We start from the raw sequence: 26078 nt of genomic DNA, 5'->3' as shown, positions 1-26078 counted from the left end.
ATGCCAGGCTGGGGTGTCCCTTATGCTAAAAAAAGAAATAGTTGTGATTCTGTAAGATTCTTGTGAGCAGGGCCTGAAGATGAACAGAGGACCTAGTGCCCTGCAGCAAGAGCTGACAGCCTAAGAAAGGGAAAGATTTGGCTCCAAATGGTCAAAAAAGATTGCATTCAATAAGAATTTATGATGTTAGATTGCAAGAAGAGGAATGTTTAATACAGCTGATCTGGGCTATCCACAATATTTATAAAGGAACTGAGAACAGAGTCGTGTCAGTAGGATCTGTGCTCCGAGATGGTATCGTAGACCACTAAAAAATCCACTTTTTGTGGTAATACTTAGTTCACATTTGAAAACCACGTGTTTGCTTGGCTTGGTCATTTTTTAATTAATTTCATCATTTTGAGCTCAGTTGTAGATTTTGCAATTTAGAGCAACATCAGCTGAAAAAACACATCCTGATACTTTTTTGAACACTACAGTGATGGATATAAAGCATAGCCTAATACATTAAACAACAATGACATTTTTCTTTGTTTGAAGTATAAAACTGGCACCTTCAATATTGCTATTTATCAAATACCAATTGCAACAGCAATAGCAACAGTGACTTCCTCATTTAACTGTGTGCTTTGTAACTGAGTATCTTATAATACTTGTGAAAGATTGTCTGTGAACACAGATTTCATGTCATTAACCCTCCATTTAAGTTGAATACATAGCAAGAACATGTAAAATCATTCTCCCTCTTTTTAGATGAAGAAATTCCTGGGGATAAGCCATGATGCTTCTCATGGTCGATCTATCATGGCTGGTCCTGACATAAGGTTTGATGAATGGTTGGTGGTCACGCAGTTCCAAAACATCAACTGCTCTTAGGGTGAGGTGAATAAATGGAGAAGTAGATTGACAACCATCAGTTATACTTGAGGTGATGTCAAAGCTTTATATTAAATGTTGAAATCATCTTATACTCTCAAGCCTTTTCCTTGTAGTGAGGCTGAAAGCTGTGTCATAAAACTTTCTATATTTACCCAACCCCTCATATTTTCAGGGCTCTCCTTGGTGGTGGTTGCCATAACTGGTTAAAATACACTTACTTTAAAAATGGGACCTTTCAAATAGACAATCTCCCATGTGTTCTCGCCTTAGCGAGAACAAGATTTTATTGTTGCAGACCAAGACTGGCTGTGCACTAATATCTTTGGAAACATTAAGCTGAAGGAAATAAAAGTTTGCCACAGAAAGACAAGGTAAAGCTAGAAGATCTTGTGGGCCTGATGTCTCTGTTTTTCAAGGGCAAGAAAGTTCAACATAAGTTTTAGTGGCCAAAGAATTCTGTTGACCTCTGTGTTGCAACTCCAAAGGCCACATTCTTCAAAACAATTCAACTTCTCCCTTTTAACTCTTCCTCCTATCCCTATTTCTGTCTACATGTTGACTGGGGAAGTTCCCTGTCCCTTTTTTTCCTTTTAATATTTTCGCATGTGAACATGCATGGTGAGTTCAAGGGCATATGGTAACATCATTAACAGCTCACATTTGGGAAGGCAGCAGAATAATCCCCTAAACCCACAAGGAATTTCCACCTTGTGTTTTTCTTTTTAAATAAAGAATCAAGGAAACTATGGACTAGGCTCAAGATTCTGTAAAAAAAATAGGCTCTTAATTTCCATTGGAAACAGTTAGACATAAATAGCTCCAAAATTACTCTTGGTTGAGGACCATGCACCCAGAGGACCACGCACCGAGGTGAGGCACAGGGGCTGCACCGTGTGGGAGGACATGGGCCCTGAGGAGTGACTGCCTTTGCGCTGCCTTGGCCGGGAGGACGTGCCAAGAGCTGTGAAGTCAAGTCCCAGCTCTCACAGACTTGCCTTTTTGAGTTCAGATTGTAGAGCAATGCCTGTCGTTTTAGGATAACACTTCTAGACTTGCATCCTGTAGAATTTCTGGCATGAACATTTTTTTCTTGCCTTCACAAGAGTGGTGCTGTTCCTAGTTAATTATCGGGCTACTGGGATATGGGAAACAAATGTTCAAATTTCTCCTGATAGATACCACATCTACCACCTCCCAAGAGCCAGCTCCAACCAGCAAGTTATAAATTATTTGAAGCACTCAATGTCCCTGTGAAAGCTGTTCCGCTTAACGTAAAACACGCTGATCCTACACACATTCATTAGCAAATGGAACCCGGGTTCTGTGCCTCCCTCCACCTCTCTTTTTCTTTTCTCACGCTCCCATGACCCAAGTCACCCCTCAATCCTCTTTCAGGTGTTTCTGCTTGCCCCCAAACTGGTCAGTTTTCTAACGGAGTGATAATCAAGCAGAAGACAACAGCTCTCCTGACCCTTGCTACAGCAGCACCACTGGTATCACATCAGTCAGGAATTGTGTCTCCTGCTTAGCACGCTGTCCTTATGTGTTTCTTTAACATTTGAGAGTGTGATCTCAAACACTGGCAAGGCAAAATATTGGCTCAGAGTAGCACAGCTGCCTCCACCCAATACTCCCCTTTGAGAAACAACAACAAAGCCTTAAAAATCTGCCTTGCTGCTTTATCTATGCCCAGAGCAGCTCTGGTGCTCTGTGTCTGTGCATTGCCAACCGTGCAACTCCTGGCGAGGCACGGCACGGCAGGGGCATGTGCAGCTTGCCCTCACTGGAGCCTAAGTCACAGATGCAACGGTGAGTGCCGTACCTGCAGTGTCACAGCAACTTTGTCACCTCAAAGAGCCTGGAACTAATTTGTTCCTTGGTGGATGCAGCAGGTGAATTTAAGATGCAACTGCTTGCCTGTTTGCCAGCCACAGAGGGAAATGAAAGTTGGTAAATCGAGCTGTCTGATTCAGGCCAGAGGGAAAGGGAAGGGTTAAAAGAGGGTAGCAGGTTATTTTGAAGTAAAAAGTAACTTGTTTTGAATACTAATTGATTCAGTCAATTGTCTTAATTTCTCTACTTTGGAAAATACCCATAACTGGGACTTAAAACTCAATTGTTATTTCTGATTTTTGTTTAAAGAATTGACTTATCTTGCTACATTGACATGATAATTTGCTTGTTGGCTGCACTCATTTTATGACCTATATAATTAATTTTGAATCATTGGGTTCAATTTTAATTGACATTGATTTGATAATTAAATGTAGTTCTTAGCTACTCTAGCCCAGTCCTGGCAACATGTTTGGCTCATTGCTGTTAATAAACCCCACAAAGCTGTTTTCCCTTTCAAACTACCAGCTCAGACTAAGTGTCTTATGAATATAAGGTAAACTAGATGGTTCAGCTAATGACCTACTTGCTGCAGTCTAAACTTTCTGTCTTCTACTCAGAAGGCAATCAAATGGTGTAATGATATACAAAGATTTAACAATTTCCAAGGCACTTACATGAGATAAAAATTGCTTCTACCCTGAAATAAAAAGTGGACTTAATCTTCAAATGAAAACAAGTCTTATTTGCTGCTTATGGATCTGATCTTGCCTCTACTACAGCCAGTCTGATTTTGCTGCAGATATCAGCCCTAAGCCCCCCCAGTCTCTCCACACACCTCAGTCTTTCCCATACACCAGCTATTTTAGACATGCACATAATAGGTCACTCCTTGCTAAAGTTATTTTAGATAAAAAATAATCCAGAAAATATATAATACTTTATGTATTGTATTTAGACCATACTAGTAAATCCTGCATCTGTATGAGGCTGTACACCCCTGTATTCCTCAGCCTGATTTTTCTGATTGCTGCAGTGTCTCTTAATGACTGTAGAGGCCACAAGGTATTCTATATGTTCTATCTTGTATCAACCAGATCCACATTTAAACCAGCTCGCTCGAGTTCCAGAAAGAGACAGAATCTGGTGATGAAGATCACACCTTAATAAATGTATTACATGCCAGAGGTGCCATGTCTGGCCAGTCACAAAACAAGGTACTCGTACACAAGAGATCTCCTTTGGTGATCAGTCATGCCTCAGAAATGCAGCCATGGAGCAGATCGGTGATTTCACTAATAATGGCACTGCACTAGGAAAAGCATGTGTTCCTGCTGATTTAAATAAGATTTATTCTTCCTGAGTACTTGATGCTGAACAGGTGACTTGTCTTAAGGTCAGCTCTTATGGAGGCAAATCACGACTAAAAGACCTACCAAGACTAATCCTAGTAATTGGCATTGGATTAAAACCTGAAATAAGAGCAAAGAGCAAAAAATAACCATAGTGTAAGTTTAACAATATGGACAAGCCTATGCTTCTGCTGAATAGGATGAGCTTGGAAGGCCAAGGAAAATGAGGGTGCCTTCAGTGTGATTAGGCTGGATGTGTTCAAATGCAAACTGCAGTATGGATGATTACTTATCTTGTCCAAGACAGGGGCTCATTTAAACATTTCAGTATGCTTAAACACTATTTAGAATTAACTCATACCGAGGGCAGCCGAGACAGCCTGCCACTGACAGATAATAATTTCTTAAAATGCTTGAATGTGCTCTTGCAGCTCAGGCGTCCAGTGCCATACCCGGTCCTCCTGACTGGCTAAGCTGCAAATGTTGATCTTCTGAAAGTAAGACTCTTCCAGGAGAAACTTCAAACCTGCAATAAAAATATATAAGGGTTATTAGGACATAAAAACCTTTTTTAATGGCGTAAACATTGAACATGTTATTAAGATGAAATTTTCCAGTTTAGGTCCATGTCCTTAGAGAAAAATGGGTGCATCACTTCCATTGGTTTCAGCCGTGTATCTCTGAGGAAGCCGCAGTCACTCTAGAACATCCCAGAGAGAGGAGGGTGACTTTTCACCAGCACAATTATCCTTTATCTTGCTCTAGCAGTGTAAAAATTCTCTAGTATTAAAGAGAACCCAGAATCAAACATTGATTTTGCTGCCTATTTAAGGCACTAAACCCCACTAGAGTTTAGCATTATTAGTAGCAAGAATCCTGTTGGCCTGAACTAGCAACTGTACAATCCAACTGTACAGTTGCCTATGCAACACATTCTTCAACTTCATCAGACACTTTCAGGCCCAATTACTGACAACAAAGCTTATTAACTGTGCTTAGTTTGGAAAATTGGTTCCTTTTATACTGGATTAATTATTATACATGTCAGTAACAACATACTTGAAAGGTTAAAATACTTGGGCTGAGCCTGATAATCTGGCAGGAATTGGTTCCACAGCTGGAGACGGCTTATTAATAAATCTGTGTGTGGCTGCAATTGTAGTCGTCACTCTGAAGCCTGAAGAAAGAAGCAACTTTCTAGCCCGTGCAAGACTCAAACTGGTGAGAGCCACAGATTTCCAGTGTGCTTTGCCAACAAGGTAACTATCACCATTTCTACTTCACAGGTAGAGGAAGGGAGGCACAAGGATGCCGTGTCCCAGGGTGCTGGTGCAGACAAACATAGAGTCAGGCAGAGAACTTGGGTTTCTGATTACTGTTTTTTGGCCGCTGGCTCCCAGTGAGATCTACATTTGTGCTGCTTCACTGGTGGCTTAGCAGCTGTCAGCGTAGCACTGAACACACGGTTATTGATGCATTTGCATTAGCCTGTTCTGCTCCGTAGGCTGGCCACAGCATCCACACCAATGACCGCGTCCTTGGGCTTCCTTGGTCAGGCTCCAGCATAGCGCACCATGGTAGTCAAGTCTGGAAAGGCATGGATCAGAGGGACGAAATCCTCCTCTAACAGGGAGGAGTGCTGCCTCTTGGTCATTCAGTGAGGCATCTAATGTAGCACACAGAGTCCTACTGCCTGCAACTCAGGATTGGAAACCATGCAAGTTAAACGTGCATGTGTATCTGTGGGTCTCAGACTCGGGCTCCACACAGTGACGCAGACTATAAAATGAGAGATTGGGAAGTACATGAGGTGAGTATCTAAGTTAAGGTTGCCTGTTCTAACCTATGTTTCTTCTCCCCTGATCTAGAAAAGGCACTAGTTTAAACTTGCTTCTATCGATTTTGATTTGGACTCTAATAAATTTACAATATATTTTTTAGCTGTGAAAGCATTTTAAACTCTACTTCCATTGGATTATTTTCATTAATTGGTAACGGGACACACAGAGACAAACAGAAACTGCTACTACAATTCTGTCTCTTCTGAATTTGTCCTGTCTTGAAATGTTGGCCCTGATCCTGCAGCAAGCTTCCCTGTGCTCCTCACAGACTTTATTAGGGTTTAGGGCATGAATTTATTAGGGTTCAAGTCTTCCGTGGCAAATCAGCTTCAAGGGACTGCATGCTGTTCAGGTATTTACTTATTCACACAATCCCATAATTGGCAATTTTGTCTTATGTTCTCCACACAACACCTCATAGGAAAACCAGGGTGAAGCGCTGTGTAGCATGAACTGCAACAGTCTACTGCAGAGGGGACCAACCCTGCGTACCGTGGCCATCACACCACCTGGCCTGGGATTCAGGGATCATTCCCCAAAGCCTGAAAATCCACTTAAGATATCTCAGTCATGTTTTCTTCCTTGTGTGGATTTTGGAACTCCCACCTCTCCCATCACTGAGCTCAAAATTATCCTGTTTATGTGGGTCCTTCCAAGGACAGAACATACTTGGCAAGAAGATGCAGAGATGGAAGAAGAGATGAAGGCTGGAAGCAAGGGCTTCTCACACAGCATGCCTGTGTGACTAGTTTGGGCTGATCAACAAGAGTGTGTAGGATGCTGTTTATTCTGATTCTTTGCCTGAAAGATGGGATTTCCCTGTGCCCCCCACTCAATTTACCAGTTCCCAGTGGGCAAATCAACTCTGGTGACCAGACACAAGAGGACATACTGCCGGACGGTTTTTGTGCTGGGTCGGGTAACAGGAGCACATCTTTTGGGCTCAGGTGATGAAGCCTGTCCTTTGTGTTGCATCACCTGATTTCATACTGGAAGACGTGTCCCCAGCGCCTCAGTGTTCAAGGAGCTTTGAAGCGGGGTGGCTTTGCTCTAGTCGCACCCCCTCCTCCAGGCACCATCGAGAGGGGCCCTGCTCCACCGTTTGAGCTTCATTTCTGCAGAGTTTAGGAAACACCGCCTCAGCACTGCAACACACCCCTACAGCCGCGCACTGGGATACGTCCCCAAAAGTTGTTTAAATAGCTGTTAAACATAGACCCATCGCCAGCACTCGGTTTTGATGGCATTTGTGGGTATTGGGAGTCCGGCAGGTGCACAGAAGTCGCGTTTTCAGCCTTCTTTTTCCGAAACACGAGCGTTAGGGACCTAGTAAAGACACGTTTAACAGTAAAAAATACCCATACCCACGTGTATATGTATATACGTGCGTCCAGCTGAGCGCTGACCGTGGGCCCCGCCGAGAAGCACCAGCCACCCTGCGAAAACTGGAAGCCGCCGGGGCTGACCGGGGCTAGCGTCTGCGGCGGGGCTGGGCGACGAGGTGGGCGCTGAGCCCGACCAGGGCCTCCGCCGCCCTCCCCGCCGCGGGTCGCGCCCGGCCCGCCGCCTGAGACGCCCCGCTGCCGCCGGGCCGAGGCGGGGCGGGACGCGCAGCCCGCCTTCCATCCCTCCCTCCCTCCTTCCATCCCTCCCGCCTCCGGGCGGCCGGGCGCAGCGCTGCTTCTCCTCTCAGCTGAGCCGAGCCGTCCCCGCGAAGGCCTTCACCTTCCTCTCCCTCCCGGCGGCGGGGCTAGAGGCGCGGCCGAGGCCGAGGCCTGCCCGCGGCGGGAGGAAATGGAGGCGGCGGCGGCAGGGCCGGGCAGCAGCAGCGGCGGCAGCAGGGGCTGAGCGGGGGCCGGGAGGCGCCTCCGTTGCCGCCGCCCGCAGCCGGGCGCAGGGAGGGGGGCATGCAGCAGCAGCAGCAGCAGCAGCAGCAGCAGCAGCAGCAGCAGCAGCAGCCGGGGCCGCCGTTTGAGCGGGCCGGCCGCGCCGCCGAGTGAGGCGGGCCCCCGGCGGGGGCCGAGGCTGCGGGGAGCGGCGCTGGAGGGCCGGTAAGGCGGGGAGGGGGCGCTGGGCGGGAGGCCCGGTCCTCCGGGGCGGGGCCGGGGAGGGCCGCGGGGGGAGGCCTGGCGACCGGCAGCCGCGGGGGAGAAGCTCCTGAGGCCGGTCGGGCCGGGAAGGCAGCGGGCGCTGCGGGTGTGCGCGTTGTCTCTACCTGCCGGGGGTGAGGGGAAGCCCGCCCTGCTTCCTCCTCCGGAACGGGAAAAGTTTGTCGCCTGTTCAGCCCAAGTCCCTGCGGCCGGAGCCCGGCTTGTGGGCGGGGGGGTGGGCTTCGCCTCGGCTCATCCCCTGCCGCTCGGAGCACGGCCGCGTCCCGTCTTGCCGGCGGGGACCCCTCTGTTTTTACCTCCCCTCACCAGCCTTGGGCGGCGAACGGGGCCCCCAGGGAAGCCCCGATGCCGGGGAAAGAGGAGCCGCCGCCGTTCCCAGCTGCGGGGTGCCCCGTGGAGCTGGACCTGGTGTCTGCCGAGCAGGGCACGGGTGTGCCGGGGGCGGGGGGGGGGAGGCAGGGTCCCGTTCCCAGCGTGGGGGCCGCGGAGCTGAGCCTGCCCCGGGCTGAGGTGGGTGACGAAGCTGTTGCAGGCGCTGCTGCTGCTCCGGCGGTCGGTTTTCTCCCCGCTGACAGGTGAGGTGTGTGTGCGCTGAGGGAGGACTCCGCGCTCCAGCGGCAGCTGGGAGAGCAGAGGCGATGGGCCTGTTCGTGCCGCCGGGGTGGAGGAGAGAAAGCCTTCGGAAAGAAGCAGCTTTCAGAAACGCCTGTTGTGATGCGCGTTATAACGTTTAGTAGCACCGCACCGCTTGCCAAAGGAGCGTGTGATAGATTTGAGTCCAAGATTTTTTTTAAAAAGTGCAATAAATTGTCCAGATCTCTTAACTTTAAGACAGCACAAAGGAGGTTGTGATGAAAATGGATTGGGTATCCCAGCTAGCTGTTGTTTGGCCTTCGTTACCAGTTCCATTTCGAATTACATCATTAGTCATGTGCTGATGGGCAAGCGGTTGGTAGTTTGAGACTACTGGCATGCTGCTGTCATTCACGATGCATGCGGGGACCGTCCTGCCAAGGAGCCCCTATCCAAGCAGCATAAGCTGCAGAGCAGAGGCCGTGCACTGAGTTTTAATGTTGTTTAAATCTTCAGCGCTTTGTCCCATCAGTCACATGAAGACAGCAGTCTCCTGCAAAGTATGAATGATTTTTGCAGGTACTGGGTTACTTGTGGGCCATGGGTCAAGCCCGCCACGCTTTGTGTCCTGATCTTTGGTTCGTGTTTGCGTGTGTGTTTGCGATCCCATTTTTTTTCTTCGTGTAAACCTGGCATCTGGCTGATCTGAGGGTTATGTGACCATTTGTCTTTGGGGTAAGTAGCCCAGGGAGGGAAGGACAGATGAATGGGCGAAGAGAGGGGTTTGGGGGATCTTGTGCTCCTAAGAAGTATAGAATTGCAATAAGAGGGAGAAGGAGTAACCTGAAAAATGCCTGCGTTATTTCATTGTGAGAAAATGGACTAAGCCTTTAACAGCTTTCTTGTTTTTTTCTACTTGTAAAGAAAGAATGTTTTAGGCAAGAAAAAGTAAAAAAACACATTTGGAAGCTGAAGGAAACTATTAAAGAGAAAAAACAGAAGCTAGTATATGTATTTACTAGAAAGTAAGTAACAGGAGAGGCAACAGAAATGCAGTAAGATTGGAGATATAACAGGAAGTGCGATTGCCTTATGTGAAAATGATAAAAATATTAAAGCAGAAGCTAGAGAAAGGGAAACAACATAAATACATTATTTCAAAAATGTTACTGGTCATTGCATTTAAGTGAGCGTAATGGTTGAGTTATTCCTGTATATGATTTTGAACAATCCTGCTTCTTGAGATAGCTAATGAGCTGCTGATATAGATGTAGTTTTGTTTAGGATGCTAGAGGTGAGTAACAGTGCCAGCCATTGTAATTATGTTATGAGAAATCCTCTGACAAGACTCTTACATCGATGAGTATGGTTGCAGATTTGCTGTGTGCATAAAAAAAGGAGTAGACAAAACTGCTTAATGTTTTCCTCTCAGCTTCGGCGTATTGAAGGCTAATATTGTGGTTGTTATGGATGTGACCGCGATTTTGTCCCCTTTCTGGTCTCTGAGTCCAGTCCTTGAGGTAAGTAGTGTACTGCTCGTAGGTGTCTTTGGCTGAAATGTTGTTCTCCTGTCCCTAGAGCACAGGATCTGGCAACAGGGTCCTGTCTGTGCTAACTGCTTTTCAGGTCAGAACACATAGAAACTGCTTTTCCCATGTCATTTAACACAACTTCTTAGAAATCCAATACATAAATTACGTAAGGGGATATAGATCAATAATCCTTACTGAATGGTGTGCATCCATCACCATTATAAAAGCAGGCAGAGCAGCAGGGGTGCTACGAATGTTGGAGGCCATTTCTACCATTCTTTATGTAGAATAAATGTACTGGGTTAGGCAGAAGGGTCTGGTCCAGGCCATTTGTCACATCTCTGAAAAGCCTGCAGCTGATAGTTAGAAAGAGGTTTTCCTCCTGCAGAATGTTCTCTGCAAGCTTCTGTCAGCCTACTGCCCTGAAGACAGGTTCGATTGTATTTTGAATGTTGAATCGTTCTCATGGTTTTAGCAGAGCTACCCAAAAAGTAAAGATGTCGTTGCTACGTTTTGTGTCCTGACACCTATTTTGCATTTCTCTCATCTGTGAGAGTTGGAAAATTTTCCAAATTATTGTGATGTCTGAAAGCAAAGGTGATAAATTTCAGTGCTCTAAATGGGAGATGGTAGATGTTGTGGCAGACTGAAAAATGAGGACCTTTGAGACCTGGTGGTTTTCAACATGAATCTTAGGGCAAGTTTTGCACTAGTGCAATGGTAGAATGAGAATAACTTGTGAAGTAGTTAGCTGGAAGGAGGTCAGTGCTCTGGAATTCAAGCCGTATTATTTGCTCTTCCTGGCCAACAGTTTTTGATGTTGAAGAATTACGGACATTGCATGCTCTGTTGGCAGCTAGGGAATTGCAGCAGAAAATGGGAGATGACAAACATCATCTTCATGAAGGTCACAGCACCTGTAATTGTCCAAAAGACAGTTGATGCATCTTTTTACCTAACTGCAGTGTTTTTAGGAGAAGTACTTAAAAATGAAATCATGAAAGAAGAAAAAAAGGACCTCTCAGAAGCCAAACTGAAAAATATTGCACCGAGAAAACAAAAATAGGCCTGAACACTGCCATCCTGGCTAAAAATTATGAATTCTTTTTTTTGATTGGAGATATTCTGTTCTTTTCCTTCTCTCACCCATTTCACATACATTCTTAGGGTCCCAAATCTGTTTTGAACTGCTTGTCTGCTTGCACAGGCTTTTGACATACCCTGAAGACGTTTCACTTCTGTCGGCTACAGTGAGAACCCTTCCTGGAAACATTTGCATTGCTGGAAGGCAAAAGCTAGTTGGAAAAGTGAATAGCACCTGTAGCAGTAGTACTGATGTCACAGGTGGACATGCTGAAACGTCAAAACTAGGCTCACTTCTATTATTGAAGCTTTCTGGGAACGAAACAGGTGGAATACTGGTATATGACCGAAAAACTTAATACAAAGTTTGCTTAGAAGCATTAACTAGCATGTTTTTAACATCTTAGCTGGGAATGAGGGCATCTCTCTTATTCCCTGGCAATTCACTCAAGTGGCTGTATAGAACGTGTGATCACAAACCATGCAGATGTGACTCTGATTGAAGTTGCATGTGGCTACTTTAGGACTGAGTTTGATCCTGTTGCTAGTTGCATGGGTGTTTTTCATTTTTTGTTCTTCCTAAGGCTACAAGCACAAACCTCACAGGATTGTTGAGAAGATCTCATTGTATGAGATTTTTGTGTTAGATCCTCTTTGGTTAAGTGTTCTGAAGTTGTGTTGTATGTATCCTCGAAAGGAAGCATTTGCTTGTGTTTGAACTTTCCAGCACCTGAGTTCAGGCCCTCAGGTATCTTATTTCTTCAGCAACAACTGAGACAATGGTCGTGCTTTATTTTTGCAGGATAAATATTCAAGCCTGAGGAGTCTCAGGTTTTGGTAGGTAGGCAGTGACGTTTGCTCTTAGGGTTTTGTTGGGTTTTTTTTAAAGTTATGGAGGCTTAAATTTTGCGATGGAGCTTTCACAGGTATTTGGCGTCAGCCCCAGTGCTTCCCTGGGTGCATTGCCCATCAGAAGTTGGAAATTCAGCAAAAGTTTTATCTTAAAATTTTACATTTCTCTTAATGGCTGGGGACTTAAATCTTTTTTGTAGTTGGTTTCCTTACATTGCATCTTAAATTTTAACCATAAAAAATAATTTATGAGGATTACAGTTTCTAAAATCAAGCTAAGAAGTGCTCAGAGCACTCCAGCAAACTTAAAAATTGCGAGGTAGGGCAGACACCGTGTGTTCATAATACTGTGCAATATCCTCATCCTCACTCTGCTTGGATTCAGTCAGTACCTGTGGTTTCTTTGCGCATTAAATCTGCAGTTTCAATTGTTTGGGTAACTCTTCCTGCACTCCTGTGGAAGTCCTGTCTTTAAGACTTACCTGCAGGGATGCAGCTACATCCCTGTAGCAGTAGGCACTGCTGCAAGGACACCCTTTTTACTATTTATGTGGATAGTGCTTAGCATGGTGGAAATAAAAAAATCTTCCAGAACCTATGGTTGATACTTTGCTGGCAATAAAAGTGACAAGATAAAAAGAGACATTAGTATATTTAAATATTTTGTCAGGTTAAGCTTAGTGTTCTGGCTCGGTAGCTTCCAGCTTGATTCATGTAGGCTGGGCAGGGGAGGAGTCCATGTTACATTTCATGAACTGACTTGGGATAACTAAGAATACTCTTAATGTTACAGCTTGGTTGATCTGCTGATGAGCTACCGCCAAGGGGGAGCTTTCTTCATTCTCCCTTCCTTTCTTACAATGAGCTGTCTCGCAAAGTTAAACTGAAAAATAAACTACACTTTAGAAAAATTGGGTGTTTTGCTGGTCAGTCCCCCTAAGCAGTTAGACAGTGCTATTGCCAGCACAAGGAGGGGACCGGGAATGTGTACACGGGGGTGAAGGAGTGAAGCCTCCCTTTGATAGCAGCCGGCAGTTACATTGCCTCAGCCTTAACATTGGTTAAAAACCCAGCCAAAAGGACAAAAAGTAAGAAGTGAAAACTACTATGTTTTATGACACACATACGTATTAGAGTTTTGTCATTTTGGCTATGGAAAGTATTTTTCTAAACTGGAACAAAAATAATTAATGTGTCAATCTTTCCTCTTTCAAACAGGAAACAACAACTTTATATGGCTCATGTCTGACAACATGCACCACCAGTGGCTGCTGCTAGCTGCATGCTTTTGGGTGATATTCATGTTCATGGTTGCTAGCAAATTTATCACATTGACTTTTAAAGACCCAGATGGTAAGTTCAACTTTAATGTTTGATGTGAAACAGAAAATTGAATAGTGCTTCACACAAATACTCTTTCTGTGCAAAGTAGTTCTTGGCATGTTTTCACTTCTTCAGTAGGATTGAGAATAGAACAACTAAGTTTCTAGAAGCGACAGTGCTGATAGTCAGTTTCCACTTTTCTTGGTAGAAGTCTGCAAAACTAACATAATGTCTTTTTTTTGGTGGTTAAGAACAGAGGGGATCATGTTTGGCACTACTGTCTTGTGAGGTCCGCTTTTTCAAAAACACTCAGTTTTAGTATCTTGATCTACTAGGAATAGAAGTCACGTGCAGAACAACAGCACAATTACCTGTTTAAAGACAAAGGAGATTCACAAGGAATTGAAGAGTTCATTTCACATGATACTAGTTTCTGTCCTCTTGTGACTGCTTGTCGGGTGGCTACAGTATTATGTAAAAGTTGTGGAAAGTTTTATTTCATCTGCAATGCACTTAGCTTAGCCACCTCTGCCCTGCTTCTTGCATTCAGTTTTATCCTCTGCTGTTTGACTGACAAACAGCTTATAGGCTTTTGCTTAGCTTAAGTAGCCCAGATGGTATTAAGCTGATGAGGAATTTAAGCCATTTGATGACACCAGACAGCATGTTACAGTTTTCCGTCTGCTGAGGAGCTACTGTTACAAAGCCATCCTACAGAGAGTTTAAGGTGAAGGTGATGTCATGACTTACAGTCCTAAGAGATCTGTATTTCTGCATCTTCCTAAGATATGCAAGAAATGTGTAACTTCTGAAGCGCTGACATCGCTAGTGCCATTTGTTTCAGTGGCTTGCTAGTGGATAAATATATTAGGTGTACCTTTTTAAGTAGCATACCTCTGTGTGGAGATTTATTCAGCAAGTCTTAGAGATGAGAACTGTAGGCTAACTTAGCTCTCCCCAGCCCCAGCTGTTTTTGAGCTCTAGTACATCTGCAAATAAACTGGCCTTATGTTAGGTAGTTAATCTTCCAGTATTTCATTCTATGCCAACTATTGTTTCCCAGCTCAGGTATTCTTTTAGTGGTTCTTTCCATCAGAATTTGTCAGGAGGATTAAAATGTAGTTTAAAAATTACTGCAGTACACCCTTTGCATTTACTTGCTTTTTATTATCTTGGCTTGCCAATTTTTATCTTTTTTTTTTTTTTTTGTCTATGCTGAATCTTCCTTCCTATTTGAATAATTCTCCGAGCAGAAGATTGTATAATTTCTTAAGCTCCAGTCCTGCAAAGGCATGACTGTGGTTAAGTGTATGTCTGTGCTGGAGATAACCAGTGTTTGTACTGAGACTAATGAAGGGAAGTAATTTGAATATAGCAACAGAATTTTGGAGAAAGTCTGAACAGGATAGCCAATTCTGGAGAAACTCTTCTAGACTTAATAAAATATGGCTTGTCAGAAATTTTCCTTATTTGGATGTGTGTATTTAGCAGCTAGAACAAAACCAGCAGATGCTCAATGAATACATTTTCTTTTGTTTAAGCCTTTTACTCATGTCTTGGGTGCATGAGTAATAGGAACTTCTTAATGAGAAGGAGCAAGTTTCTGTCCATCATGAAAGGCCATCAGTCCAGTAATAAAGGAAGAATGGATCTTGTATTTATTGCTGGTTAGAGGTGTTTATTTAGAGCACCAAAGAAATAAAAGGTAGTCCTTAATGACACTTTTCTTCTGGTAATGTCTAAGAGTTTACAGTAGAAGAAACCTATCTACTAATATGAGGGGAGGGAGAAACTTGATAGATTAAGTTTATTTGACATGCTTTGGGAAGTTTATTGAAAAATAAAAATCTCCTACTGTCAAGTCCATATATTTATACTCAATTGTCTACCGATTGTGATATTTGGATTTATGATTTCTATGTCTCTTTGCACAGTTTGTTTAAAAAAAGACCAAAATAAAAGATAATGGTCATGTTTCTTTGATAAAACTCAACTGAAGTTGCATCCAAAATTCCCATAGAGTACATCCTTTAAAATATTCATAGTCTGTCTCATGTCTTGTCTAGTACCTTCTCATTTGGAAAGAAATCCTAATGTTTTGTAAGCTTAATACAGAAAGTGATGTTCAGTTTGTTGTCTTAGTTGTAAAGCAGAAATAGTTGCCTTCCCCCCACCTTCTGTAATGCTCTTATCTCTATTCCTTCTTTAGGCTATGGTGCCAAGCAAGAGCCATTGATACTGACAGCTGTGACAAAAGTGGAGGAGGTACATGTGCCAGAGGAAAAACATTGGCCTGAAGAATTCCAGGTGCATACTGTTGAGATAAGGGTTACATGTATTAAAGAGGGGGAGAAAATAGGAGATTAACTAAGGGCTTCCTGTTATTAAAAGGAATTGCTAGACAGGAATTATTTATTCAGACTGTTCTATTTAGATAGAGCCAACAGAATTCATTTTAGCTTCACAAAGCTAGTTTGTTATGGTAACCTGCTGTCTTGTTTCATCTGAATGATTCAACTTAATGTGTTTCCATTTCTAGGAGAAAATTGTTACAGTACTCCTTTATCAAGTCAGGACAGTCATTTTTGCTAGCCTTTTTAATATAATGACCCAGTTTTGGATTACTTGTATTCTTCCCTGCCATAGCCATCAGGTTTGTGATTCTTGAGGACAAGCCTGTGTCTTGTCTATTCTCTTAGTTCTCTGCCCAATCTCTCTAATTCTTTTTTTCAGTCTCCATTTCTTTTTCATGTTTTGTGTTCTTTGTGCTTCGCATCTCAGCATTTTTCCAAAGTAGAACATGAACACAATAGTATTCAATACCAGTTGATCCTTTAGATGCATAGTTCTCTGCTTTCAGCAATAAAGCACAACAAATATGGTACTTGCAAATTTGCAAGGAAACTCTGAAAAAATCCCTTACGCAAATATAAATTTGAGACTAGATGCACAGTGGGCTAAGGCCAATTTTTTTTCCATTGGTTACATAAGTCATCTTATGTTTAGCGTATTTTTGTGATGCAGCATGGAAGGTAGGTTTCTGTATAAACATGATACTTTTTATTTTCATATGTAAAAACCTGAAATTTAAGTTATCCTCAAAATACTTGGGAGAAACACTGTGTTCAGTGGAAGGCTGGCAGATCTGTGTAGCGAGTTTTAATATCTTCCTGTACTTGTATGGAAGAGGATAATAAGGTTTCTGGATCTAAAACTATTCCCTCTTGACTTCCTGACAGTATGAAATGCAGAACAATAGTATTAATGCTGGTTGCATGCAAAAGGAATTGTTTTGACAGATAAACAATCTGTCAGGCTGTTCAGATTACATTCTGACCAGGGAATATTGGAGAAGAGTAACAAGCAGAAAAAGTAGAATGATTTGGTGGGTTTTTTTTTTCCTTACGGAGGATTGAGACAAAAAGTAAAATCATTCCCTTTTCATGTGTAGCTTGGATGCTGTACCTCAAATTATAGAATCACAGAATGGTTTGGGTTGGAAGGGACCTTTGAAGATCGTCTAGTTCCAAGCCCTCTGCCATGGGCAGGGACACCTTTTACTAGATCAGGTTGCTCAAAGCCCCATCCAGCCTGGCCTTGAACACTGCCAGGGATGGGGCATCCACAGCTTCTCTGGGCAACCTCTTCCAGTGTCTCACCACCCTCATAGGAAAATATTTCTTCCTTCTATCTTATCTAAACCTACCCTCTTTCAGTTTAAAACCATTATCCCTTGTCTTGTCGCTACAGGCCCTGGTAAAAAGTCTCTGTCTCTCTTATAAACCCCCTGTAAGCATTGAAAGGCCACAAACAGGTCTCCCTGGAGGCCTTCTGTTCTCCAGGCTGAAGAACCCGAACTTGCTCAGTCTGTCTTCATAGGAGAGGTGTTCCATCCCTCTGATCATTTTTGTGTCCCTCCCCTGGACCTGCTCCAACAGGTCCATGTCTCTCCTGTACTGAGGACCCCAGATCTGGACGCAGAACTGCAGGTGGGGTCTCACCAGAGCAGAGTAGAGGGGGAGAATCCCCTCCCTCGACCTGCTGGCCACACTGCTTGTGATGCAGCCCAGGATACGGTTGGCTTTCTGGCCTGTGAGTGCACATTGCCAGCACATATCCAATTTTTTCCTCCACCAGTATCCCCAAGTCCTTCTCTGCAGGGCTGCTCTCAATCAGTATGTCCCCTAGTCTGTATTGATATTGGGGATTGCCAGCTGTGTAAATCAATTAGTGAAAGGAGGAAGATTTGTCAGTAGAAATTTAAAATTTCCCATCACCTGTTAATCAGACAAGCTCCTTTTTCCTCTCTCCCCACTAATCCTGAGACGGAGGTGGTTGTGGTTCCTGTCTTAGTCTCGGAAAAATGAGACATAACAAGTAGTTCATCCATTTTTGGGGAGAGGAGTCCTGCCTACTTCTCTTATTTGCCACAGTAAGCACTGATGCTCATTGTGTGAATTTTTGTCCACTTAATTTTGTTGCAGCTTGGGTAAATGAAAACACTGAATGCCTAGAGGTGCTAGAAAACAACACAGAACTTTTATCCTAAATTATTCCTTCCCAGCCAGATGGGTCAGCATCCCTAAGCCCCATCTTCTCAGAGATTAAAGCTTAATTTCTGTTGAAATTTCTGTCCCAACCCCTCACAAGCTTTCTTACTGGCTGTTGAAGTTTTGTGGGAGTTCCAGTATCTGGTCAAGGCATGTTTTATCCGCACAGATAAGACCCTGCTGCTCTGCAGTGGACTTAAATTGTTGTATGGAAAAGCTCTTACTACTGTCTACTACTACGTAATGACTTGAGAGTCGAACCAATGTGTACAGCAGCAGCACGGGAAGGAAACTCTGCTACTCCTTTAGTTAATACATAGCAATGCTTTAATTGTGAATCTGGGAGTCATTAGGATGCACGGTTTGGGGATTTTTATACTTTAGAATTTGATCTGAGAACTAAATTCTTGCACTTTTTGTTTTTTCTTTCCCCTCTGCATTTCATAAAGCCAACTGGAAAAGCTTTTTCTGGAAATCTGATCCGCCAACCCCTCGTTCATATGGAAAGACTTGAGCTTCTCAGGAATGTCTGCAGAGACACTGCATTGAGAAATCTCTCTCACACTGCAGTTTCCAAATTCGTCTTGGACCGAATATTTGTGTGTGACAAGCACAAGATCCTGTTTTGTCAGACGCCAAAAGTGGGCAACACTCAGTGGAAAAAAGTCTTGATCGTTTTAAATGGTATCTACTCTGCTGTGGGTGCGTGGGTTTCTTTGAGGAGGAGGAAGGAACAGAATTGGTCCAACTGGAACAACACAAAAATGGATTCTTTTTGCTTTTCTGTGCACTGATACTTAATTTCAGCCTTTCATTCTTCACAGTTGCTCCTAGTCCTTTCAAAACATCCCTCTTAAAGAAAATACACCTGTTCTTTCTGTGAAAATAAATAGTTATTACTTAGCTTAAAAGTGATTTGAGTCATGAAAGAGTACCCATATGCATGTGGTAGGTAGATTTGTTATCTTTGAAGGGGTGGCACTAATTTATAGAATTTGAAACAAGTAAATTACAAGGTATCACAATTCCCTAAGAAACAATCATATAAAATTTCTGACTTGAGGACACTGACTTTTAACTAGCATTTTTTAGCCATGAAGAAAGCTAGTTAAAACTTGGCAGCTGCTATTGGTCTGTACTGCTGAATCTTGTGTATGTGCTATCGGTGAGCCATCATAGGAGTTACAAAGATTACTGAGGTGCTTAAGGCAATAGTTTGGTCAACAAAGGTATAAAAGACTGTAAAAGGAGTAAAGGGACTAATGTGTTTGAAAAACGATTTACAAGGTGAACATTGCCTGTGTATATGTAGCCTACCATCCTCTTCTAGTAACCTGGTATGCCAATAAAGATAACTCATTTCCTCAATGTTTTCTACTGTACCACTACCTGCGCACATAAACTTAACGTGATCGTATTTAACGTAACACACCCTTGTTTGACAGGAGACCGTCTTGCCTGCCTGTGAACCAGGGCTGTGAATTTACTACATATAGGCAGGTCAGTTGAGGTCCTTCTGTGGTTTTGCAGGTAGCATAGCTCACCAAGATGTGGGCAAAACCTGAACATTGTAAACCCAGCTTTCTTGTTAGAAGCACCCTGCGAACACCCAGCTCTGCACTTGTGTTTTTATGTTTTCTTTACTTTGTGTGAACTAGTTTGCACACCCAGAAGGAAACAGTCACAAATTGGCAAAGGAACTGTGTCCCTCAGCAAAACTTTTGTAGCAAGGAGTATGTCTTTAAAAACTTTAGTATTAGTTTCAACTCTGATATACGGATGGGAGCTGAAAATCTAGCAAAGATACACATGCACATAGGTATGGGCATGTGTCTTAAATACCTATGAAAGCCACACTCCAAGAAAGTACTAAATATGAAACTGTATGAGTGCATTAGAAGTACCTGCTCTTATCAGAATTTAACAGAGATAACATGCAAAGAATAGTTCAGGACAGGCAGGGATGTATTGGCTGCATTGAGTGGAGGATAACTCATGTCTTACCAGCAGGGAGCTTTTCACCTTGAGCTTCTAGTTCTAGCATGTTGGATAATGATAGAAAATTGTTTCCACGTAAACACTGGTCTCTTCTGCCTTGAGCTGCCAGTGTACTAGTATCTGCTGCTGAAGATTACCGCTGCAGGTGACCTAACTTTCTCCTCTTTGGGTAGTTTCAGCAGGCAGGACTGATACTTGAGGGGGAATACTTCACGTCCAAATACTTAAGTGGTATTTGGAGGTTCAGGATGGAGAAATGCAGCTGTGGTACTGTGGGGGAGTTAACTCTGCTGTTGCTTGTACTGAATCTCTGCTCTGGATGAATGCAAAGTTTCAGTTTCTGAGGCTGTCTAGTCTGACATCTGTTGTCCACATGTAATTCACCCAGAGTACCGAAATATATAATTAGAAAACTGAAATTAATAAAATACACCACCACCAAAAAAAAAAAAAAAATTAGAAAACTGAGAAGCTGAGTGGTGTGGACTATTCACTGCAGTTCTGGAACAGAGAAGGCTGTAGAGGCTTTCACCTAAAGAGCTTGTTTTGTATCCCCCTGTTCTTGTTGCAGGTTGGTACTCTGAAATGCTGCTGTTGTGTGAAGGCTTACTGCTAAAGCCCAAGGGGTCCACATGAGATATTTCTGAAGGTCAAAAAAACTTCCAGGATCAGGATCTTAAAATAAATGCATCAGAATTTAGTGACATTGTTTTTCTTGTCAGCTTATGTGCTTGCAGAAATTAATATTTGGAGACTTACGTTAATTTTGGTGCTTTTTAGTCTGTGTAGTATTGTATGATTGGAATTTTTGTTTCAGCACAGCACAGTTGTGAAAAGAACTTCATGGATCCTGACAGCAAAGTGCTTTTGTGTTGAAGCAGTTCCAAAAGCAGCCCACAGCATTTATTTTTCGTTGCTGGTAGAAACTCAGCCAAAAAGCTGGTTCCTTCTTTGGAGTTAATCCTCAAAGTCTTCCTCCATTTGTATGTGTGGGCAGAAGGAAAGAGAATGGGGACACTGAGGTGGGGAGTTACAGGCTTAGACATAATTGCCAAAGAAATTTGCGTAATGTGCTTTTCTGAGAGTTTTGAGGCCGTTTGGTCTTGGACCTTGATGTCGCATACCCTAAAGAATTTTAACAGTTTTCAGCTTCTCAGTCAGAATCTCTCATCATTTAACAGTTTTAAACATAGTAACTGTAAATGCTAAAAATACAGAAAAGAGCAAGATAAAACAAAAAGCTGTCAGCGAAAGGCACACATGCTTCCTTGTACTCATTTTTTTCCCCTTGAAAGATTCACTTGCTCTCTCTTTTTGATTTGTCTAGGAGCATTTTCTTCCATAGAAGAGATCCCAGAAAATATTGTACATGATCACGAGAAGAATGGCCTTCCACGGTTGTCCTCCTTCAGTGACTCTGAAATTAAAAAACGGTAAGAGGTGGCTTCCCAGGGGTGTGGGAGGGGTTTGGAGTCAGTGGTGTTAGGAGCAATCAAGAGTACAGCTGAGGTCCACGTCTGGAATTGAGGACAAGGGGATTTCTGCTCCACCACTTATATTATGGCACTGTTCTGTTACCCTCACAGACTTTGCTCTGACTACCTTCCTACTGGCTTTGAAGGAGAACGCCAGTGTAATTGGTGGTAGGTGAGCCAGCCAGCTCCCTCTGGATGTAGGGTTTGTGTAGTTCAGTGCATACCTAGCTGTCACATAGTTGACCTTCAGAAGGGAAGTTTTGTTGGAAGGTCCACCCTGATGCCTTGTAGAGTAAATCTTACTGCCTACACATCACTGCAGGCAGATTTACTTATTGGGATTGAACTGAATAGGTTTAAAATGTCAGTGCTCCTTAGCCCGAGAGAATTGTCCATTCAGCTGAACCACTTTATCTTCCTGTTTGGGTGCTGCTGGTTCTTCTTAGAGCAGAAAAAGTACTTCTCTGCAGTAGAGCCTTCTAAATTACTTTGGCTAGATTTTTGCCTGGGTCTGCTCTCATCCCTACTAGAGCCTATGCCGTATATAATCCCTGTAAGGGGTGGCAGCATGGGGAGAACAGGACGTAAGATGACAGTGGACACTTGTGAGCTTGCGTGGGTTTTGTGTGTATTAAGTCATTCCGAAGAGTCAGCCCATTATACATGTGGTGTCAGCTATGAGTAGAGCTCAGTCCAAGGTTTGGTGCATTCAGTGGTACAAATACATTTGTTACAGCTGTGCCTGTGGAAGTGGGGTCACTTGATTGTGTTGATAGTGTGTGTGAGAAAATACTGTCACCATGTTCTTGAGAATGTGGATCTGTTCTGCCTCCCTGTGAACAGCCCTGCACAGAAAGTTACCGTTCACTTGGGGGGTAAGCACAGCTAGGGTATTTAAAATTGAATGCTGTTATGATTTGGGTTGTTGCAGTCAGCCCACCACAGAAGTTGTGCTGGAGATGCATAGCATGGATTTGGTTGGGAATTCTGGAATAAAATATCAGAGAGTTTAGGTGGAGAGAGAGAGGGGGATTGTGTGGATCTGTTGATGTAGTTTGCTGACCTGTAGCCCTGCCTGGTTAGGAGTAAGTCAAGAGAACCTGAAGACTGATCCAAGTGCCTCTTGATGCTGGAAAGAGTCCATCCGCTTATTTCAGTGAGGGTTGCGCTCCAGATTTCCTTTCTCAACTATTTACTGGAATAAACTTTGTTTCCAATTTGCTCCTCCTACAGATAATCTCTGACTACAGAATATTACAGCTCAGTGGTATCACAACAAAATATGAATTTCTGTTGAAAACTGTGGTCTCAGGAAAATAATGTTCACGGCCATTATTGAAAGCATGGCAAAACATCAAATGAAATACCAGAATTGTTTTGTTTTTTTTTACTTAAGCGGTGATTTGTCTAGCTACCTGCCAGTGAAAAATGCATCCCTCTCTGCATTTAGCTGCACCAAACCACTTTTTCCATGTCTTTGTGTGTTTTGCTTCCTGAGCTTAATCACATGGCATTAAAAAAATCTTTGACTTGGAGCTTTCAGCATCTTTTCAGCATCTTTCGTCTCCTGTTCATATGGATTGAGATAAACTAAGCTCCTCCAGTTTGAATAAAATGTGAAAAGTAGGATGAACTATTTGTACTGTATACAAAAACTGTTAGTAAAAAGACAGAAATTGTATTTCTAGTCCTATTGATTATAATATTGGTAGACTATGCAAGTGGTATAAGATTCGTATTGCTGTGTCTGTGGTCTGTTTATGTACATTGTGTAAGTCTTTGCTAAAAATACTTTAAACACTTTGCTAAACACTTTCCTTAATTATTTAATTTCTTTTTTTTTCTTTTTTTTCTTTCCTCTGTTTAGACTGAATTTATACTTCAAGTTTTTTATTGTTAGAGATCCATTTGAAAGACTTATTTCTGCATTTAAAGACAAGTTTGTGCACAATCCTCGGTTTGAACCTTGGTACCGGCATGAAATTGCTCCTGGCATCATTCGTAAATACAGAAGGAATCGCACAGAGACCAAAGGGCTGCAGTTTGAGGATTTTGTGCGCTATCTGGGTGACCCTAATCACCGATGGCTGGATGTTCAGTTTGGTGACCACATCATTCACTGGGTAACGTATGTGGAACTTTGTGCCCCCTGTGAAATCACGTATAGTGTGATTGGACACCATGAAACCCTGGAGGACGATGCTCCATATATCTTGAAAGCAGCTGGCATAGACCATCTGGTATCGTACCCCACAATTCCACCAGGCATAACAGTGTACAACAAAACAAAAGTAGAGCGGTATTTTTCGGGAGTTAGCAAGAGAGACATAAGACGTCTCTACGCGCGGTTTGAAGGTGATTTTAAACTCTTTGGTTATCGGGAGCCAGATTTCTTGCTTAACTGACACCTAGGATAAGCTCTGAAGAAATGTCTCATGGATGAATCTAAACCTGCGTGAATACCAGCTGCAACACTGACAGAGCTGAGAATGACCATTTGTTTTCTAGCTTTTTGATGTTGCTCCATTTTTCAGTGAAATATTTGTCATATGAACAAGTAGGGGCTTATAGTTGTTGTTTACTGACCATGTTTTCAGTATGTGACATTGCAATCTGTTAGGAATGAAGTGTCTGTTATCTGAAATACAGAATTCCACTTCTCCCCTCTTCCTTCCAGGGAAAAAGAGGGAGAACGAATCGGCTGTGATCTTCCCCTCCTTCTCCCAGACATAATGCCATTTTTTAAATGTTGTAAAGTATTTATAAAAATGGCAATTTCACTGTAGGTTAACCCTGACACATGGGTGAACTTGATGATTCATGCTCATGAGAAAGGCATGTAGTCTCCCATGAGCTTTGAAAATGAGAGGCCAGTGCAGGACTAAAAATTGATTAAATGCTTGACAAATAAAATCATCTAAGTTCTGTCATGTGGCTGCTATAATAACAGTAATGCTGATCTAATCCCATTCTTGTTTGTCACAAAATGAACCTAATTAGACAGAAGCTTTAGAGGTGTTAAAAAAGGCACTGGTTCCAGAGCCCAGTTGTCTTTGTATTTTTGTCAAGTGTTTACTGTACTTACTACTGATCTATTGAGCCTTATAATTCTACTTTGGTTTTTCAAGATATTATTTAACTCCTGGCTGTGTAAGTTATCTGAAAACACCAGATGCAAATGGATCATAGAAGAAATAGGAAACTGCCAGGGAAACTAAGGAAAATTAATTTAAAATAAAGTATTAGTTGTATTTGTGGGAGCACATATAGAAACCACGGGATGCTCTCACACAATTTAACTTGTTTTGTCTTCTAACAGTTAAGATTAATAAAGAAGCCGCAAAGGCAGGATATCATATAAAAGACCTGCTAGTTACTTGGGTTAATGATCTACCTTTTTCTTATATCCAGCCTTGCTCAATATTCAGTACCTCAGAGAACAAAAAGTTATCCCCCTCTGAAAATTTATCTTCCTGTTGCTAAAGGAGACAGGGTGAATCCCTGATTTTTCCAGTGATTCACTGCTCTGGTGTCCCGACTCAAAAATGCCCAACATTTATGTTACTGATGGGGTGAGTTGGCTACTTGCCATGAGTCTGAACGTTACTTAAATTTGTGTACCCATTTTATGCATTAAAAAAAAGAAAAACAGAACTGAATGGATGCAGCCATCATATTTGCCTGTGCTTGCATTGTGTCTAATAAAGAGCAGTCTCTTGTTTGAGTTCACCAGCAATAAAAATCAGTGCACTGCCACCTCATCCTGCAGGCCATGGGAGAGAGAGACCACGTATCTGAAATACAGGAATTGCTCTGTCACAGTGAGCATGTGAACTGTATTTTTTAAATCTTAGTTCCAAAAGATTAATTTTCAGATCAGCATAATGTTGCTGGCTAGAAATGCTAATGATGGCCAGTGCTATGGAATCTGCTCTTAAATCCAGCCACAGTATGTTTTTGATAGCTTCCTGTATCAACACAAGGAAGCATCTTGCACTTGTGAAAAAGGAAAGCTGTGCCAAGCTGACATGTGCTGCTATACACAAAAAGGAAGCCCTGTTGTAGCTGGAAATGATTTCAGAAAGATCTCAACAGACTAATTGAAATAAGGGAGAATCATTAACGGGGCATCGTTAGCAAGAGAATAGTCCAGGGTGACAAAGCTGGAAGGTGGAATTTCTTAAATTTTTTTTTTTTTTTTCAAAACAACAATTACAGTGCCCTAACTTGTTAGTTCTTAACCAATGATAAAAAGATGTTAACAGCTCCAGGTTTTTCTGTGATTTTCTTAATATGGGAACTTAGCAAAATGTACTGTTAAATGCATTTTGGAGCTAATGACCTGATTGATTACCTCTCTGCCAATTTAAAATGTAACAGTGAATAATGTATAGTAAATTCAGGCCTTAAAGTTTAATTCTAATAAAGATAAAGTAGAATGGTTTTCCTCTGAAAGCATAAGCTACTGATCACACAGAATGCCAATGTATGTTTTTATTTTTCTTGGTAAATTACTTAATGTATCGATTGCTTAAAAACTGCCAGGTGGAAAGTGCTACATAAATATGAAGTAATAATATTTTTTTCTAATAGCTTTCTCTGCGTTGAGTTCTCTCAGGCATCTGACAGCAAATGTGAACAGAGCTATGGACTGACATAGGCAGAGGTGTGTACTG

At 42.6% G+C, this 26078-nt stretch overlaps 1 protein-coding gene across 3 annotated transcripts; it reads left to right on the top strand.

Moving 5' to 3' along the window:
• Nucleotides 1-7853: 7853 nt before the first annotated feature.
• On the top strand, nt 7854-25857 carry CHST10 (carbohydrate sulfotransferase 10). 3 transcript variants are annotated; one of them, XM_052773936.1, is made up of 7 exons: nt 7867-7956; nt 9122-9168; nt 13275-13409; nt 15589-15686; nt 18379-18613; nt 21255-21360; nt 23270-25857. In XM_052773936.1, the coding sequence occupies exons 2-7, from the start codon at nt 9156-9158 to the stop codon at nt 23805-23807; spliced, it is 1125 nt and encodes a 374-aa protein (XP_052629896.1). In that variant the 5' UTR covers nt 7867-7956; nt 9122-9155; the 3' UTR covers nt 23808-25857. The 3 variants fall into 3 exon arrangements, with proteins under 3 accessions (XP_052629898.1, XP_052629896.1, XP_052629899.1); XM_052773938.1 differs by lacking the exon at nt 9122-9168 and having other exon boundaries at nt 7854-7956; XM_052773939.1 differs by lacking the exons at nt 7867-7956; nt 9122-9168 and adding an exon at nt 9243-9324.
• Nucleotides 25858-26078: the final 221 nt, after the last annotated feature.

Source organism: Harpia harpyja, chromosome 22, assembly GCF_026419915.1.
Source record: "Harpia harpyja isolate bHarHar1 chromosome 22, bHarHar1 primary haplotype, whole genome shotgun sequence".
NCBI classification, from domain to species: Eukaryota; Metazoa; Chordata; class Aves; order Accipitriformes; family Accipitridae; genus Harpia; species Harpia harpyja.
Note: the sequence above shows the minus strand (reverse complement) of the source record. Positions and strands in the feature narration are given on the sequence as shown.

What these genes read in the sequence shown, in the direction of transcription:
- CHST10 (XM_052773936.1), top strand. An exon ending in AGTCTTGATCGTTTTAAATG is followed by an intron (nt 18,614 to 21,254) that starts GTATCTACTCTG and finishes TGATTTGTCTAG; the next exon opens with GAGCATTTTCTTCCATAGAA. An exon ending in GACTCTGAAATTAAAAAACG is followed by an intron (nt 21,361 to 23,269) that starts GTAAGAGGTGGC and finishes TCCTCTGTTTAG; the next exon opens with ACTGAATTTATACTTCAAGT.